The sequence below is a fragment of the Echiichthys vipera genome (assembly GCF_963691815.1).
Source record: "Echiichthys vipera genome assembly, chromosome: 13".
Classification (NCBI taxonomy): Eukaryota; Metazoa; Chordata; class Actinopteri; order Perciformes; family Trachinidae; genus Echiichthys; species Echiichthys vipera.
In genome coordinates, this window is record NC_139838.1 from 28066380 (window position 1) to 28082958 (window position 16579).

The window sequence follows — 16579 nt, forward strand, 5'->3', positions numbered from 1 at the left end:
CTTGCACAACAGCACCTCGGCAGTGCCCAGGAGATGAACTGGCACCTCTCCAGCCACCAGTGCACGCTCCATTCATGGTGCACAGGGACTAGAACCAGTGACCCTACGGTTCCCAGCCAAGTCACCTATGGACTGAGCTGCTGCCGCCCACAATTGTACTTGTACTGTAGTAGGTTGTGTCTGGTGTCTGCCCATGCTTTTCTCTGTGTACGACTCTTAACATCTCTCATCTTCAGCCTCTTATCCGGGGTCGGGTCGCGAGGGCAGCAGCTCCAGCAGGGGACCCCAAACTTCCCTTTCCCGGGCCACATTAACCAGCTCTAACTGGGGGATCCTGAGGCGTTCCCAGGCCAGTGTGGAGATCTAATCTCTCCACCTGGTCCTGGGTCTTCCCCGAGGCCTCCTCCCAGCTGGACGTGCCTGGAACACCTCCCTAGGGAGGCGCCCAGGGTTCATCCTTACTAGATGATCCTGAACCACCTCAACTGGCTCCTTTTATTTCAGTGGAGGATTTAACTTTTAACAGGATCTCATTTCTTCTTCTCCTCCTTCCTCAGGGTAAAGCCATCGGCGTGTCCATCGGCTGCATCCTGGGGATGTTCCCGCTGTTTTTCCTGGACGACGACAAAGACAAAGACAAAGATAAAGATAAAGAAGCACAGCCCTGCAGCGACACGGCGTCAGACTCCTCCTAACGAGCCCCTACAGCTACACACACACACACACCACCACACCTACAGACTGGAGACGGCTGATGTCAAAGTGTTTGCAGCCGGATGTCTCTCAGGCGGCGTTCTTCACGTCCTTAATCACCAAACTCCCAGAGCCGCCCGCGTGTGTAAACGGAGGAGGTTTAGCTCCATCACAGCTTCTGATGCAGCAGGCGGCGGTGCTTTCACAGCGTCTGCTGCATCGAGACGTGCCATCTGTTGATCCACTCTGTCGCTTTAATGGAGATTCACTCATTTAAATTCACTCAATTGAATTTAATGAGGGACGGCCGCTGGAGGGATCTAATCAGCCGTCGTCGATCCTTCAAATTAATCCTGTTCTCGCTCGAGTCCCTGATTAAAAATCTCAACGGTTGCAGATGTATTCACACGGGTTCACTAAAGGTCAAGACCTGTTTTCCTTATTAACAAAGGAAGAATACAAACACACGCCTTCGGATTATAAGTTTGTCTCTTTCACCGAAGCTGACGGGACAAAACAAAACTCATCACCTTGGTCCGTCTGTCCACCGTTGGTTGGGTCCAAATACATCTGTCGTGCACAGAGTTACATGTGACAAGAAACGTTGCATGCTCTCATCAAAGCCGCCAGAAACCAGATCATCGTAAAACTCACGAGTCTCTCCGTTGTTCACAACGATCACCAGCTCTCTGCCATTGTACCGGCGCAGAATCATCCTATGGTCTTTTCCTGCACTTTCAAATATCAAATAATCCATCGTGTCTAAACTATTAGCAGAGAAATCCAGGAGAGTCGCTAACAGCTGGACGTGGCTAACAGTGGTTAGCTCCGGGCAGCACGGTGAAGGCATTCAAAGGTCTTTTTTAACCACTAATGCTGCTGAAAATAACAGCAAACCTCTGCAGCAGCATGAGAAGAGTCCCTACACACACACCAAAGCAGCAACAGCGTAGTTAGTGAAGCCAGAGTTTATTAAAAGAGTGTTTTAAAGACTTACCTACTGGCCCCTGTACCAGCTCCTCTCATAGTAAAGTCCATTACAGTGGATTACCAAAGTCAATCCCAAAGGAAGGAGCCCATTGGTGCTTTGTTGTGTGTGTAGGGACTCTTCTCATGCTGCTGCAGAGGTTTGCTGTTATTTTCAGCAGCATTAGTGGTTAAAAAAGACCTTTGAATGCCTTCACCGTGCTGCCCCGAGCTAATCACTGTTAGCCACGTCCAGCTGTTAGCGACTCTCCTGGATTTCTCCGTTAATAGTTGTTAAAGCAGCTTCTACGGCTTATTTGATGTAAGTGCCGGTAAAGAGCATGGGATGATTTCGCTGTAATTGCGTTTTAATTCATTCTCCACGTGTTTGAACGTCCTTTCTTTTCCGCTTAGGCGTCGATGAGGCGTCAATGCGGCGTCGATGAGGCGTCGCTGAGGCGTCCATGAGGCGTCCATGAGGCGTCGATGAGTCGTCGATGCTGTCGAAGCTCAATCATTCTTGGAAATGTGGGAAACCCTTATTTCATTTCCATCTCCGTTTCTTGACCCCGAACAAACGAACGCCGCCCGAGTTTCCTCTCAGGATGGGAAGCGCTCCCCCGGCTCAGCTGCTGATTACACCAGGGTATCAGACGACGCCCCCCTCCTCTGTGCCACAGAGACGCTCTGAACCCCAAAAATCCACCCGTCACTTTCCCCGTCTGCAGGAGGGCGGAGGTCGTTTCCCATCCTTACGGCAGGAACACTCACTGCAACACTATGTCACCTGTTCACTGAGGTCATTGAAAGAGCCGCTCGTTTGGTTCTTTCTCCTTCTGCGGACACTTTAAACACTTCACCTCCGCGACACTATTCTTCCACTTTGGGTGGAAAAGATGTTTCTCATGACTTCAGCTGAAACAGGTATAAACTATAAACGTGTGCATCTTTAAAGTTTACCTAAACAAAGCAGTAAAGAAGGACCCGCGTCCTCTGCGTCCTCCGCGGGGACGTTTGAGGTGTTCTGCATGAAGAAGCGTCGTCGCTCTGTAAGATGTTTTATTTTAATACGCTGGAAAGTCTTCAGATGTTTGTTGTTGTTGTTGTGAAACACTACTTGGAGACTGAAGATGCTATTTCCAGTCTGGGTCTTCCTCTCTTGACTTGAGTCCAGACGTCTGTGTGTTCAGTGTTTCAGGCTTCGCTTCATCGCACTCGAAGCTCCAGATGGTTGATTTTAGTTAAAGCGCGACACGTCGGCTCAGTTTTCAGTGACTCAAGCTCGCTCGCTCGCTCTCTCTGTGCTTCTCCCTCTCTCTCTCTCTCTCTCTCTCTCTCGCTCTCGCTCTCGCTCTCTGTCTCTCTCTCTTTGTCTCCCTCTCTCTCTCCCCCTCCCCCTCTCTCTCTCTCACACACTCACACACTCTCTCTCTCTCTTTGTCTCTCCCTCTCTCCCCCCCTCTCTCTCTCTCACACTCCAGCTTTATTAATAATAATTATGATGAATCCAGTTCTGCTTATTTAAGAGGCTGAAACTCACCAGTGTCTCCATTATCAGCAGAGATGAACTGATTCTGGGAGGATAACAGTGTTTTTTTCTTTTGTTATTTATTTATTTCATCGGAAACAAAAAATAACTGATCTGTTTTAAAGTGATTCAGCTTTTCATCACACGACAAAATCAACCTTTAATATAACTTTCTTTCACAGGAGAAAGATTATTTAGAAAAAAACAACCATTAAACACAACATTTAGATTTGATTTGATTGATTTTATTCAGCACATGTTGAAATAAGGGTATAATATATCTTCTTATCCGGGGTCGGGTCTCGGGGGCAGCAGCTTTAGCAGGGGACCCCAAACTTCCCTTTCCCGGGCCACATTAACCAGCTCTAACTGGGGGATCCTGAGGCGTTCCCAGGCCAGTGTGGAGATCTAATCTCTCCACCTGGTCCTGGGTCTTCCCCGAGGCCTCCTCCCAGCTGGACGTGCCTGGAACACCTCCCTAGGGAGGCGCCCAGGGTTCATCCTTACCAGATGATCCTGAACCACCTCAACTGGCTCCTTTCAACACAAAGGAGCAGCGGCTCTACTCCGAGTTCCTCACGGATGCTGAACTTCTCCCCCTCTCTCTAAGGGAGACTCCAGACCCCCTCCTGAGGAAACACAGTTCACACGCTTGGACCTGGACCTGGTTCTTTGTGTCCTGACCCAGCTTTCATGACCACAGGTGAGGGTAGGAACCAGGACTGAGGTTAGATCCAGAGCTTTGCCTTCCTCAGCTCTCTTTTCGTCACAACGGTGCGGTAGAGCGACTGCAGCTCCGCCCCCGCTGCTCCGATTCTCCGGCCAAACTCACGCTCCATCGTCCCCTCACTCGTGAACAAGATCCCGAGGTACTTGAACTCCTTCACTTGGGGTCAGGACTCATTCCCTACCTGGAGTATTCAACGTGCTGTACATAAATCATCAACGTGCAAAAGAAGCACACTCCTAAAGGAGGTTTTAATACAATTAAAACAGTCATTTAAAGCTGCTGCCCCCGCGACCCGACCCCGGATAAGCGGATGAAGATGAGATGAGATTTAAGAGGCAGAGAAACGGGAAGAATAAAAGTTAGAGAGTAAAGGGAGGAGTGAATGAGCGACAGAGGGAGTTTTCCCTTCACCCGTAAAGAGCAGAAGCAGAACTGAGTCACTGAAAAAGCTTTAGGACGACGTCGCGACAGTGGTTGTGCTTCAGACTCTGCTGCTGTTTAACGCACTTTGCTGTTTCTGCTGCAGGGACGAGACAAAGTAGTCCCTCTGTAGACAGACGGGGACTCAAACCCTCCACTCCAAAAGGAAATTAGAGCCGCAGGAAGACAAGTCGGTCAACCTGTGAGTTCAGTCTCTGGGGCGAAGGAAGTGTTTGAGCGACCTGTTGATGAGCGTTTGGACTTTAAGACGCTGGATTAACTGAGATAATTAAGTCTCATTAGAGGGAGAGTGCATGCGGAAGGAGAATTATGACAATATACATCCGTTTGAATCGTGCGGAGACGCTCACGAACACGCGTCTGTCAGCGTTTCTGCATCGTCTCGTGCTTTTATCCCGTTTCTGTGTCTTTTCCTGAGGCGTTTTTACTTCTCGTCTCACTCTCTGAAGAAAAAACGAAGCTGCTTTGAAGCACATGATCAAACGTGTACTCACTTTAAGGAACGCTGTGTCGCGCCGCCATCTTGTGGACGAAGCGAGGCGGCACTGAAACATGCCTGTACTTTATAAACACAGTGACGTGGAAGGATTGTTTGTATCACGTACGTTTGAAACCTAATAAATGTGGGAGTGTTTACCTCGGCAGGTGATGTTGGACCTTCTTTTTTTTCTTCTCGTTCCTCGCCGCCGCCGGTCGAAGCGCCCTTGAGCAAGGCGGTCTCTCCTGACTGAGGGAGGCTGAGGTGGAGCAGCTCTCAGGTCAGATGTTAACACAAACAAACACCAGTCAATGACAAAGACACTCAGTACCAAACGCGTCCTAAAGCCTCCGAAGACACGTTCGTACTGTGAGCAATGGCGTCTGACATGAGTTTGGTGTGTGCGTGTGTGCATGTGTGTATGTGTGTGTGTGTGTGTGTGTGTGGGCTCCTCTCACTGTCTTTTGACCTTCATGATCCAATCAACACAGTAACGTTTGACTCCTTTTTACTAAATAGTAAATGGACGTGTACTTATATAGCGCCTATCTTCAGCCTCTTGTCCCTGTCGGGGTCGTGGGGGGCTGGAGCCGATCCCAGCTGACATCGGGCGTGAGGCGGGGTCCACCCTGGACAGGACGCCAGTCTATCACAGGACACATAGAGACGAACAGAGACAGACAACCATTCACACCTACGGGTGATTTAGAGTCATCAATGAACCGAACACCTGCACGTCTTTGGACTGTGGGAGGAAACCGGAGAACCCGGAGAAAACCCACGCAGACACGGGGACAACATGCAAACTCCACACAGAAGGGCCCCAGCCGGGATTCGAACCAGGAACCCTCTCGCTGTGAGACGACAGATACAACTAAGAGGAGCTACTTTTTCACTTCAGACTTTCTGAGCAGTTTGAGTTAATGTGCGTGTTAGTATATATTTATATCCAGCTGGGAGGAGGCCTCGGGGAAGACCCAGGACCAGGTGGAGAGATTAGATCTCCACACTGGCCTGGGAACGCCTCAGGATCCCCCAGTTAGAGCTGGTTAATGTGGCCCAGGAAAGGGAAGTTTGGGGTTCCCTGCTAAAGCTGCTGCCCCCACGACCCGACCCCGGATAAGAGGCTGAAGATGAGATGAGACCTTCTAGTATTAGATTATTTTAAACCTGGACCGAGGCCGCGCCAAAAACCTCAGGTAAACTTCTGCTGATGGAAAACCACAAAAGAACGAAACAATGGAAAATCCACTCTTAAAAAAGGCACAGAGTCGTTTTTATTTGAGTATTTTATTTGAATATTTACGTGGAGAGAAAGAAGCTGCGTCAGGCGACAGTCAGGTCGATACATGAGAGTAAAACACAGCAACAGAAGGAAACCCAGGGCGTCACGCAGGGCAAAGTAGAGGCTAAAGAGCACACACGCACACACACTCACACACTCACACACTCACACACTCACACAGAGCATTGATTTGCATCTAGAATGACTGAAATTTGGCAACTTGTCTCAAAGAAGGGCTAAAGAGCACACACACACACACGCCCACACACACACACACACACACACACACACACACACACACACAGACACACACACACACACAAACACAGAGCAGTGATTTGCATCTAGAATGACTAAAATTTGGCAACTTGTCTCAAACACACACACACACACAGACAGACAGACACACACGCACACACACATGCCCACACACAGACACACACACACACACATGCCCACGCACGCACACACACTCACACACAGACACACACACACACACACACACAGGACTCCAGTGATTTGTATCTAGAATGACTGAAATTTGGCAACTTGTCTCAAAGTAGGGGCTAAAGAGCACACACACACGCACACACGCACACACACACACAGCAGTGATTTGTATCTATAATGACTTCATGTTTCTGACCAGACGTTCTTCAAAATGACACAATTAAGAAAAATGACTTTCTGTTGCTGATGGTTGTGGTGTGTGTGTGTGTGTGTGCGTGTGTGCGTGCGTGTGTGTGTGTGCGTGTGCGTGCGTGCGTGTGTGTGTGCGTGTGTCTCACAGGTTCGAACCTTCAGCTTCATACGCTTGTCATCGCGTCAGCTACATGATTGTATTCGTTAACCTGCGGTGGGAAAATGAGCAGACGTATAAAACAGCCGGGCTCCGCTCACACGATATGAAACATTAAGGACTCCTGCAGGGACGAGCGTCAGACGAGCGCCGGTCGGCGTCTAAAACGGCCCGGCAGAACCAGAACAACCGAGGAAAACAGTTCAGTAGCAGTAGAAAAAAGCCGACTATTAAAACTAAAAACAACATGCATATTAAATATACCTGTTAATATGTTTTATATGCTCAACGGGACGGTCGGAGGTTTAAAAAACTCGTAAAGCCACAAATAAAAATGGGTGAAAACACGTAAATCATTCGACTTGATGACGATAAACAGTTATTATTAAGTAGCAACAGGGAAGTTTCCTCTATTTCAGCTCGTTACACTAATTACCTGCAAACACTAGTTCAGTTTGTTTACTTTAATCGGGCTATTCCACACTTAGCATCACGAGCTAGGACGGGTTTACACATTTGTCGCAGTTGTGCGTGAACATCGGCGCACAACGTGTGTGTGTGTGTGCACGTGTTCTGTTGGCGCCGTCTGTTTAACTGCAGCAGATAGAGGGTTTTCAGTCGGGTCACAGATCCGTCAGCCGCGTCCGGAGGTCTCCGACGTCGAGTTTTGGCGCTCCGAGGAAATGTTCAGGGACATTCTGAAGTCTGACACGTTAGATTTGATCTTAGCGTTAGCTCGCACTGTAGCATCAGCTCGTGTCCAGAAAAGACGAGTTTAAACAAAATAAAATGCGAGAAAAGGATGAAAATGTCAAACTTTAAAGCCACGTTCACACTGCCTTTTTGATGTGGCGCTGGTGCAGAAGCTCTGTGTGAAAAGGGCTTTCGTGTCTTCAAATGAGCGCTGAAATAAGACGTTTCGTGCTGGGAGATATGACGATAATAGATCATTTCATATCACGATATATATCAATATATTACGTTTTCTGGTAATTTAATAAATAGTGTTTATGAAATAACCACATGGTAAAGCCTGTTGTTCACTCGTGTGTGAATTCAACAACTAACAAAAGTGCTAAATTAACATAATGTTGGATCAGAACGTGAAGCGGCGTCCAGATGACGCCCATGTTAGCGCTAACCCCTCTGAAACCAATGAGATTACTAATTTTTTATGCTGTTTTCATGCTGAACGAGTTGTTTCTGAGGAAGTTCTGAGCTTTTGCTGGTAAACACGGGTTAAAGTGGCGCTTTTGCAGGATTCTTTGTGGAGAAAATCACCATTTAACTCAATGGACAGATCTGAATTATTCAATTAGTCGAGAAAATCATGTGTTGGTTGACAAAGAATTGACGACAGCGCTACTAAATGTTGCCTTAATGTTGTTGTCTTTCTCTGTATCGCGATAGAAGCTATATATATTTATGTCGCCCAGCCCCAATCTTGTTCTAACGTGTCAAACAAACATAAAAATAAAGAGAAATTTAGATTTGTTCTCGTACCTAAGAGTTTCTAATGAACTAGCGTCCTAATGATGAATTTAAGCTAACAACTAGCGAGCTAACAACGTGAACACTTGTTGTTTAAAGTGCTTTAAGACGGCCGAACGTCGTCAGACTTAATCACGGGAGCGCTGAAGACCTCCGACGTGGCTGTCGCAGTGTTGAACCACCTGAAAAAGTCTCTATGTACTGAACAGTCGGTGTTTGATGGCTGGTACAGGAAGCACAGGCGGTTTAGGACTAAAGAAAGCAGCGTTCAGACCAGTTTACGTTCCCTTTCCAAGACATGTCCACGTTATTGTGGGTCCTGTTTTGGGACAGTGAACCAACAGTCATTAATTTCATTTTCCGTAGCAGAACACTAAGAAAAAAAGCTTCATTATCGATTAAAATGCCATTTATTTGTCAAAATTCTGCTCGTTTTAGTCGGTTTAAAACATTAAAGGGATCTAATTCAGATAACTGCAGCACAAAGTCCCAACGCTGAAGCTTTGACTCGTCCGCCACCGTTTACATCTGTGCCAACTATCACAACTCACCATCAGCACGCTGGCTTCACTACAACAGACGCACTAATCCACGTTACCCCAATTACTAAAGCTAAGTAGTAACACGGACCCTGCAGGAACAAACTCTATTACTACCACGGACCTGGGAGTGTGCGCTAACACGCGGTTGCTACGTAGTTGGTAGATTAGCAACACGTTAAAAGTTAAAACCACGAACCGTGACGGACGTGAACCCAACAGAGTTAGATCGTGTCTGTCTGCAGGAGAACTTTACAATAGTTTAGATTTTTGTCCATTTTAGATTCTTTTCAGAACATTTAAAGTACGTCTGACGCTAACGCTAATGCTAACGCTAACACTCGTCGTTCAAGAGGACGTCCTGAAATATGTTTAATCCAAAGATATTCAGTTTAGATCACCATAGAAACCAGAACAAATTCACATTTAAGAAGCTGAACTTTGTCTTTCTCACATAATTAATCGACCAAAATAGTTGTTTTTTCGTTAACTGACCCGGTTTCAAACAGTTTTTAACTTTGGAGAAGCAGCAGACTAAATCTAGCACGTTGGATATAATGCACTTAACCGTCTTATGAATTAAAACGCCTGAACGTTTGTTTATAGTGGGGACAAACTTTCAAAACACGTGAACATGTGATTTTAATAACTGCGCCGCCGTAGTCGTATCTTCACTACGCGAACATCTACGAATACTCTTACAGTTTGCGTAGAAGCTCGATTTCTCGTTCATTCGGTCTTTAAACGCTACCAAACACCCCGTCTATGTTTACACAGGACCTAAAAAACATAAATACTTAAGTTAAACTCAGCACGCAGGCTTTTGGCACCTTATTAGAGGGAATGGCAGCGTACAGGGATGTTAAAGGGCGGGTGAAAAACAAAACAAACACGTCAAAATATAAATATGTACAAATAATGATCCCGTGTCTTGAAAATACTCCATCAGTCCTTCCAGAATCGTCCCCCTACGTCGTCTGTCCATCCCAACACAACGCACGTGAACGTTGACCCTCGTTTTTAAGTCGTTTCTGCTACAACGGTGACCTCGTACGACTCGTTCGCCAAGTTTCAAACCCTTTTCTCTTGTATAGTGAATTTGCCCGGGGGAGCTGATCTCGGATCCGCACCAGTTTTCCAAGTGGTTTCTCCAAAAGGGGAACTGAACTGGCGTCTGTCGTGTTGAGGCCGCGGGTGCTTCAGACGGTTTCCCGAGCGAGTAAATGCGGCAACGGAGGAAAGTCTTACCCTGAACGAGTCCTTCGATACTCTACAAAAGTCGTACGTCGTTGTTGTCGGATAGAAACTTCTACTTTTGATCCAGATTAGTCTGACGGGGTTTAGTTTCGACGTTAGATCGTGTCAGAGACGAGACGTTCAAACTGTAAACGTACGAGCTTTGATACCCAGAACTCTCTCAACCCTCATTGTCGTGAATTTCACCACAAACTTTTGCATTTCTGATCAAACATCACCTCAAAGTTCTGGGATTTCTAAACTGATCCTCGATCAGAGTCTCCGGGCAACTTCCGCCTACCCTCAGCGTCCGTTTGATGTCATAGCTGCTAGCGTTTACTTGTTAGCAACCATTTTGCGTCCCTTCAAATGCAGCCAGGGACGCAAAATGGCTCAAGTCAAACACGCCCTTGTAGCGTCAGTGAATGCTCGGCGCCGATCGGTCATTCGTTGACGTCCTCTTGAGCCTGACGCCTCGTCGGATAGCCACCAGAAAATCCTCCACCTCGCTGTACTCCGTCTCCTCGAGGAGCTCCGGGAGAGGCCGGCGCTCCCACTCTGCCACCCGGCCACCGGGCTGCGGCGGTGGGGTGGGAGGATCCGAGCCCTCGCTCAGGTGCTGGATCTCCCACGAGCCGGACCTTGGTGAAAGGGGTCCGCAGCTGCCTGGTGACAGAGGGGTGGTCGGGGGGCTGAGCGGGGTTCGTGGTGCGTTGCCGTCCTCTGACGCCGCCCTGCTGGGGAAACCGGGGTGTTCAGGCACAGTGGGGGTCTTGACTGGGATCATGGGGGGCTTGATGGGAATGGGGCCCAAGCTGAGGCCCCCGGAGGGCCGTCGCAGGTTCGGTTTGGAGGATGGCGTCCGTCGTATGGTGGCGACTCCAGGGGTGATTATGGCCGAGGGGTTGGAGGGCAGCCCGGCGGTGGAGGCGGGACGTTTGGACTGGAACATGCGGCGGTAGGACTGGCTGATGTCGCTGTTTCTGGGGATGGTGGAGGATTTATCAAAGTCCGACGGCTGCTGGTGCTCGCCGTCCTGATCCACCCCCACGGAGTAGTAGTCGCAGTCTGAAACTGTAGGAAAACAGATCCATCTCATCACTGCACTCTTTCATTTTACAACTCAAGTTACTGAAAAGGACGAAGGTGTGTTTACTGACGGGACACAAATGTCCTTAACTCCACGGTGTTTAACAACTGAAAATGGGAAACGCAAGTTTTCAGAAAAACGATTGAAGGAGATGAAGTTTGTGAATCAGGACTTTTTATGAAAATGTCGATGTAGATGTTTTTATTGTGCTGACGTTTGGTTTGAATTGTTATTTGATGTTATAAAAACATTGTGAAGCTGAAATAAAAGTGTGTGTGTGTGTGTGTGTGTGTGTGTGTGTGTGTGTGTGAGGAGAAGAAAGTAAAATTTTAACGTGTCCAAAAAACGCTTAAACAGTCACAGGATCGTTTGTTTAGAAAAGTCAAAGTTTAGCGGCTCCAGAAAAAAGAAACGAAAAAAGTCTCAGTAAAGTTTGTTGAAAAAGCACAGAAAAGTTTCGGTGTCGTTTCACCGGAAAAATAAGCCCAAAATAAGACTTTTTGTGGCGAGAAAAATAAAAAAAATGTGTGGTGTAATGGTTAGCGCTGTCGCCTCACAACAAGAAGGTTGTAGGTTCACATCCCGACACATGCAGGTGTATGGTTCTCTATTGTCTCTAATCACCCGTACGTGTGAAAGCTTAAATCATCACAGCAGAGTTTGTTTAAAAAAGCAAGAAATATAAATTAGTTTCATTTTAAGAAAAGTTTCAGTGTCGTGCCTCTGGAAAAATAAAAAGCCCAAAAAATAGATTTTGTGGCGAAAAAAGTAAAAAAAAAAAAGAAAAACTCAACATAACGTGTCTAGAAAATGCTTGAATCACTCGTACGATTGCGTCAAATGGTGGCAGCATTGGGCTGCACGGTGGTGTAGTGGTTAGCGCTGTCGCCTCACAGCGAGAAGGTTCCAGGTTCGCATCCCGACACAGACATCAAGACAGTTGATCAGTTCATTGTTGACTCCAGATCACCCGTCGTTTCTGTGTCCTGTGATGGACCAACGCCAAAGTTTGGTACGCGCAAAATAAAACATGCCCAAAAAAACGCTGTAACACGGAAGTTACAGTTTGGTGTTGATATAAGAAAACGTCACAAAACGTCACAAAAACGCTTAAACAGTGAGGACAAAATAAATAATCCTAGTGTCGAGCCTCTGGGAAAGATGAAATCAGATTTTGCATCAAAAAGAGTCAAAATGTCAAAATGTAACGTGTCCAAAAAAAGGTTAAATCAGTCAAAGGACAGTTTGTAGAAAAAGGTGAAGAAAAGTCAAAGTTTAAAAAAAGCTTGTGTCTAAAAAGTCAAAGTTTAAAAAAAGCTCGTGTCTAAAAAGTCAGTTTTGTATCTGGAAGAAAAGTCAAAATAAGTCAAAATGTAACGTGTCCAAAAAATCTTAAATCAGTCCCAGGATCGTGTTTCTGAAGCCGTCGTAGCAGAGTTCGTTTAAAAAAGTCAAGAAAAGTCAAAGTTTAGTGCGTCCAAAACATGAGCTCTGTCAAAAGTCACATTTTTTTTGTGGAAAAAGGTAAAAAAAAAAAAAAAAAAAAAAAAAAGTCAAAATGTAAAAAGTCCAAAAAATTCTTAAAAAAACGCGTCTAAAAATCAGGCAAAGAAAATTCACAGTAAAGTTTGTTGAAAATAGTAAAAAAAAATAGTTTTAGTGTCGAAAAGAGTCCAAATCTATAAATATATATAAACAGTCAAAGGATCGTGTTTCTAAAACCGTCACAGCAAAGTCAAAGTTCAGTGCGTCCAAAAAATAATAAACCCAGAAAAAGTCAGAGTCTGAATGTTGGAAAAGTCAAAATGTAACAAAAGTCGGAGTTTTGTGTTGAAAGAAGAAAAGTCACAAAGAAAAAGTCACAAAATATCCAGAAAAATCTTAAATCGTCACAGGATCGTGTTTCTGAAGCGTCACGGACGAGTTTGTAAAGAAAAGTCATAAAAAGTCAAAATGTGTTAAAATGTAAAAAGTCCAAACAAACTTAAATCAGCAGAGTTCGTTTAAACAAGCAAGAAAAAAAAATGAGTCGTATGTTAAAAAAAGTCCAGAGCAGTTTCAGTGTCGTGCCTCTGGAAGAAAAAAAGCACAAAAAAAATTATTTTTGGGTCGAAAAAAGTTAAAAAAAAAAGAAAAAGTCAAAATGTAAAATGTCCAAAAAATTCTTAAAAAACGCGTCAAAACATGAGGCAAAGAAAATTCACAGTAAAGTTTAATGAGAAATAGTAAAAAAAAATGACCGCTAACCCTAACCCTAACCCTAACCCACCCTAACCCTAACCCTAACCCTAACCCTAATCCCAACCCTAACCCTAATCCCAACCCTAACCCTAACCCTAACCCTAATCCCAACCCTAATCCTAACCCCAACCCTAACCCCAACCCTAACCCTAACCCTAACCCTAACCCCAACCCTAACCCTAATCTCAACCCTAACCCTAACCCCAACCCTAACCCTAACCCTAACCCCAACCCTAACCCTAACCCTAACCCCAACCCTAACCCTAACCCTAATCTCAACCCTAACCCTAACCCCAACCCTAACCCTAACCCCAACCCTAACCCCAACCCTAACCCTAACCCTAACCCTAACCCTAACCCCAACCCTAACCCTAACCCTAACCCTAACCCTAATCTCAACCCTAACCCTAACCCTAACCCTAACCCCAACCCTAACCCTAACCCTAATCTCAAACCTTAACCCTATTTTAAATAGGCCATAACTTTTGATAGGAACGTCGTAGAGACTCCATCTTGGTACCAATGGAAAGCGCGTGGCCATAATTAGGGGGGTAGGCAAAGTCTCAATAAATGAGCACCTAAGGGAAAAAAAATAGGCACACAATTGTTTTATATCAAAGGGTTCCGATTGTCCGATCGCAACGAAACCAGCACGAGTGAACTCAGCACCCACAAAACAGGGGGGGTAGCCAAAGTTTCAAGTCTCTAAAATAACCCTAACCCCTAAACCCTAACCCTAATCCTTAACCCTAACCCCTAAACCCTAACCCTAATCCTTAACCCTAACCCTAACCCTAACCCTAATCTCAACCCTAACCCTAACCCTAACCCTAATCTCAACCCTAACCCCAACCCCAACCCTAACCCTAACCCTAACCCCAACCCTAACCCTAAACCCAACCCTAACCCTAACCCCAACCCTAACCCCAACCCTAACCCCAACCCCAACCCTAACCCTAACCCTAACCCCAACCCTAACCCTAACCCTAACCCCAACCCCAACCCTAACCCTAACCCTAACCCTAACCCAACCCTAACCCCAACCCTAACCCTAATCTCAACCCTAACCCCAACCCTAACCCCAACCCTAACCCTAACCCCAACCCTAACCCCAACCCTAACCCTGACCCCAACCCTAACCCTAACCCTAACCCCAAACCCTAACCCTAACCCCAACCCTAACCCTAACCCCAACCCTAACCCACCCTAACCCTAACCCTAACCCTAATCTCAACCCTAACCCTAACCCTAACCCCAACCCTAACCCCAACCCTAACCCTAACCCCAACCCTAACCCTAACCCCAACCCCAACCCTAACCCTAACCCTAACCCCTAACCCTAACCCAACCCCTAACCCCAACCCTAACCCTAATCTCAACCCTAACCCCAACCCTAACCCCAACCCTAACCCCAACCCTAACCCTGACCCCAACCCTAACCCTAACCCTAACCCCAAACCCTAACCCCAACCCCAACCCTAACCCTAACCCCAACCCTAACCCCAACCCTAACCCCAACCCTAACCCTGACCCCAACCCTAACCCCAAACCCTAACCCTAACCCCAACCCTAACCCTAACCCTAACCCCAACCCTAACCCCAACCCTAACCCTGACCCCAACCCTAACCCCAACCCTAACCCCAACCCCAACCCTAACCCCAACCCCAACCCCAACCCTAACCCCAACCCTAAACCCCAACCCTAACCCTTAACCCTAACCCTAACCCCAACCCAACCCTAACCCCAACCCTAACCCCAACCCCAACCCCAACCCCAACCCTAACCCTAACCCCAACCTTAACCCCAACCCTAACCTTAACCCTAACCCCAACCCCAACCCCAACCCTAACCCTAACCCCAACCTTAACCCTAACCCCAACCCTAACCCTAACCCTAACCCCAACCCTAACCCCAACCCTAACCCTAACCCTAACCCCAACCCTAACCCTAACCCTAATCTCAACCCTAACCCTAACCCTAACCCAAACCCTAACCCCAACCCTAACCCTAACCCCAACCCTAACCCCAACCCTAACCCTAACCCCAACCCTAACCCCAACCCCAACCCTAACCCTAACCCTAACCCCTAACCCTAACCCAACCCTAACCCCAACCCTAACCCTAACCCTAATCTCAACCCTAACCCCAACCCTAACCCCAACCCTAACCCTAACCCCAACCCTAAAACCAACCCTAACCCTGACCCCAACCCTAACCCTAACCCTAACCCCAAACCCTAACCCTAACCCCTAACCCCAACCCTAACCCCAACCCTAACCCCAACCCTAACCCCAACCCTAACCCTGACCCCAACCCTAACCCTAACCCTAACCCTAACCCCAAACCCTAACCCTAACCCTAACCCCAACCCTAACCCCAACCCTAACCCCAACCCTAACCCTAACCCCAACCCTAACCCCAACCCTAACCCTGACCCCAACCCTAACCCCAACCCTAACCCCAACCCCAACCCTAACCCCAACCCTAACCCCAACCCTAAACCCCAACCCTAACCCCAACCCAACCCTAACCCCAACCCTAACCCCAACCCCAACCCCAACCCTAACCCTAACCCCAACCCCAACCCTAACCCTAACCCCAACCTTAACCCCAACCCTAACCCTAACCCTAAACCCCAACCCTAACCCTAAACCCTAACCCCAACCCTAACCCTAACCCCAACCCAACCCTAACCCCAACCCTAACCCTAAACCCTAACCCTAAACCCTAACCCCAACCCTAACCTTAACCCCAACCCTAACCCCAACCCTAACCCTAACCCCAACCCTAACCCTAACCCCAACCTTAACCCCAACCCTAACCCTAACCCTAAACCCCAACCCTAACCCTAAACCCTAACCCCAACCCTAACCCTAACCCCAACCCCAACCCTAACCCTAACCCCAACCTTAACCCCAACCCTAACCCTAACCCTAACCCCAACCTTAACCTTAACCCTAACCCTAACCCCAACCCCAACCCTAACCCTAACCCCAACCTTAACCCTAACCCCAACCCTAACCCCAACCCCAACCGTGTAACCGATATAAGAGACTGCAGA

General features: G+C 47.3%; 2 protein-coding genes across 2 annotated transcripts in view; one reads left to right on the forward strand and one right to left on the reverse strand.

Annotated features, from left to right (window-relative positions):
• Positions 1 to 1671, forward strand: part of tmem65 (transmembrane protein 65) — a 30567-nt gene extending 28896 nt beyond the window's left edge. The window contains exon 7 of the mRNA XM_083925302.1: positions 558 to 1671. Coding sequence (XP_083781428.1) covers positions 558 to 695 — 138 coding nt within the window. The 3' untranslated portion in view covers positions 696 to 1671. The remainder of the gene's footprint in view (positions 1 to 557) is intronic.
• A 4480-nt stretch (positions 1672 to 6151) lies between these two features.
• LOC310955731 (protein MTSS 1-like) overlaps positions 6152 to 16579 on the reverse strand; it is a 54553-nt gene continuing 44125 nt past the window's right edge. The window contains 1 exon segment of the mRNA XM_083925730.1: positions 6152 to 11260. Within this exon segment, the coding sequence (XP_083781856.1) occupies positions 10605 to 11260 (656 nt within the window). The 3' untranslated portion in view covers positions 6152 to 10604.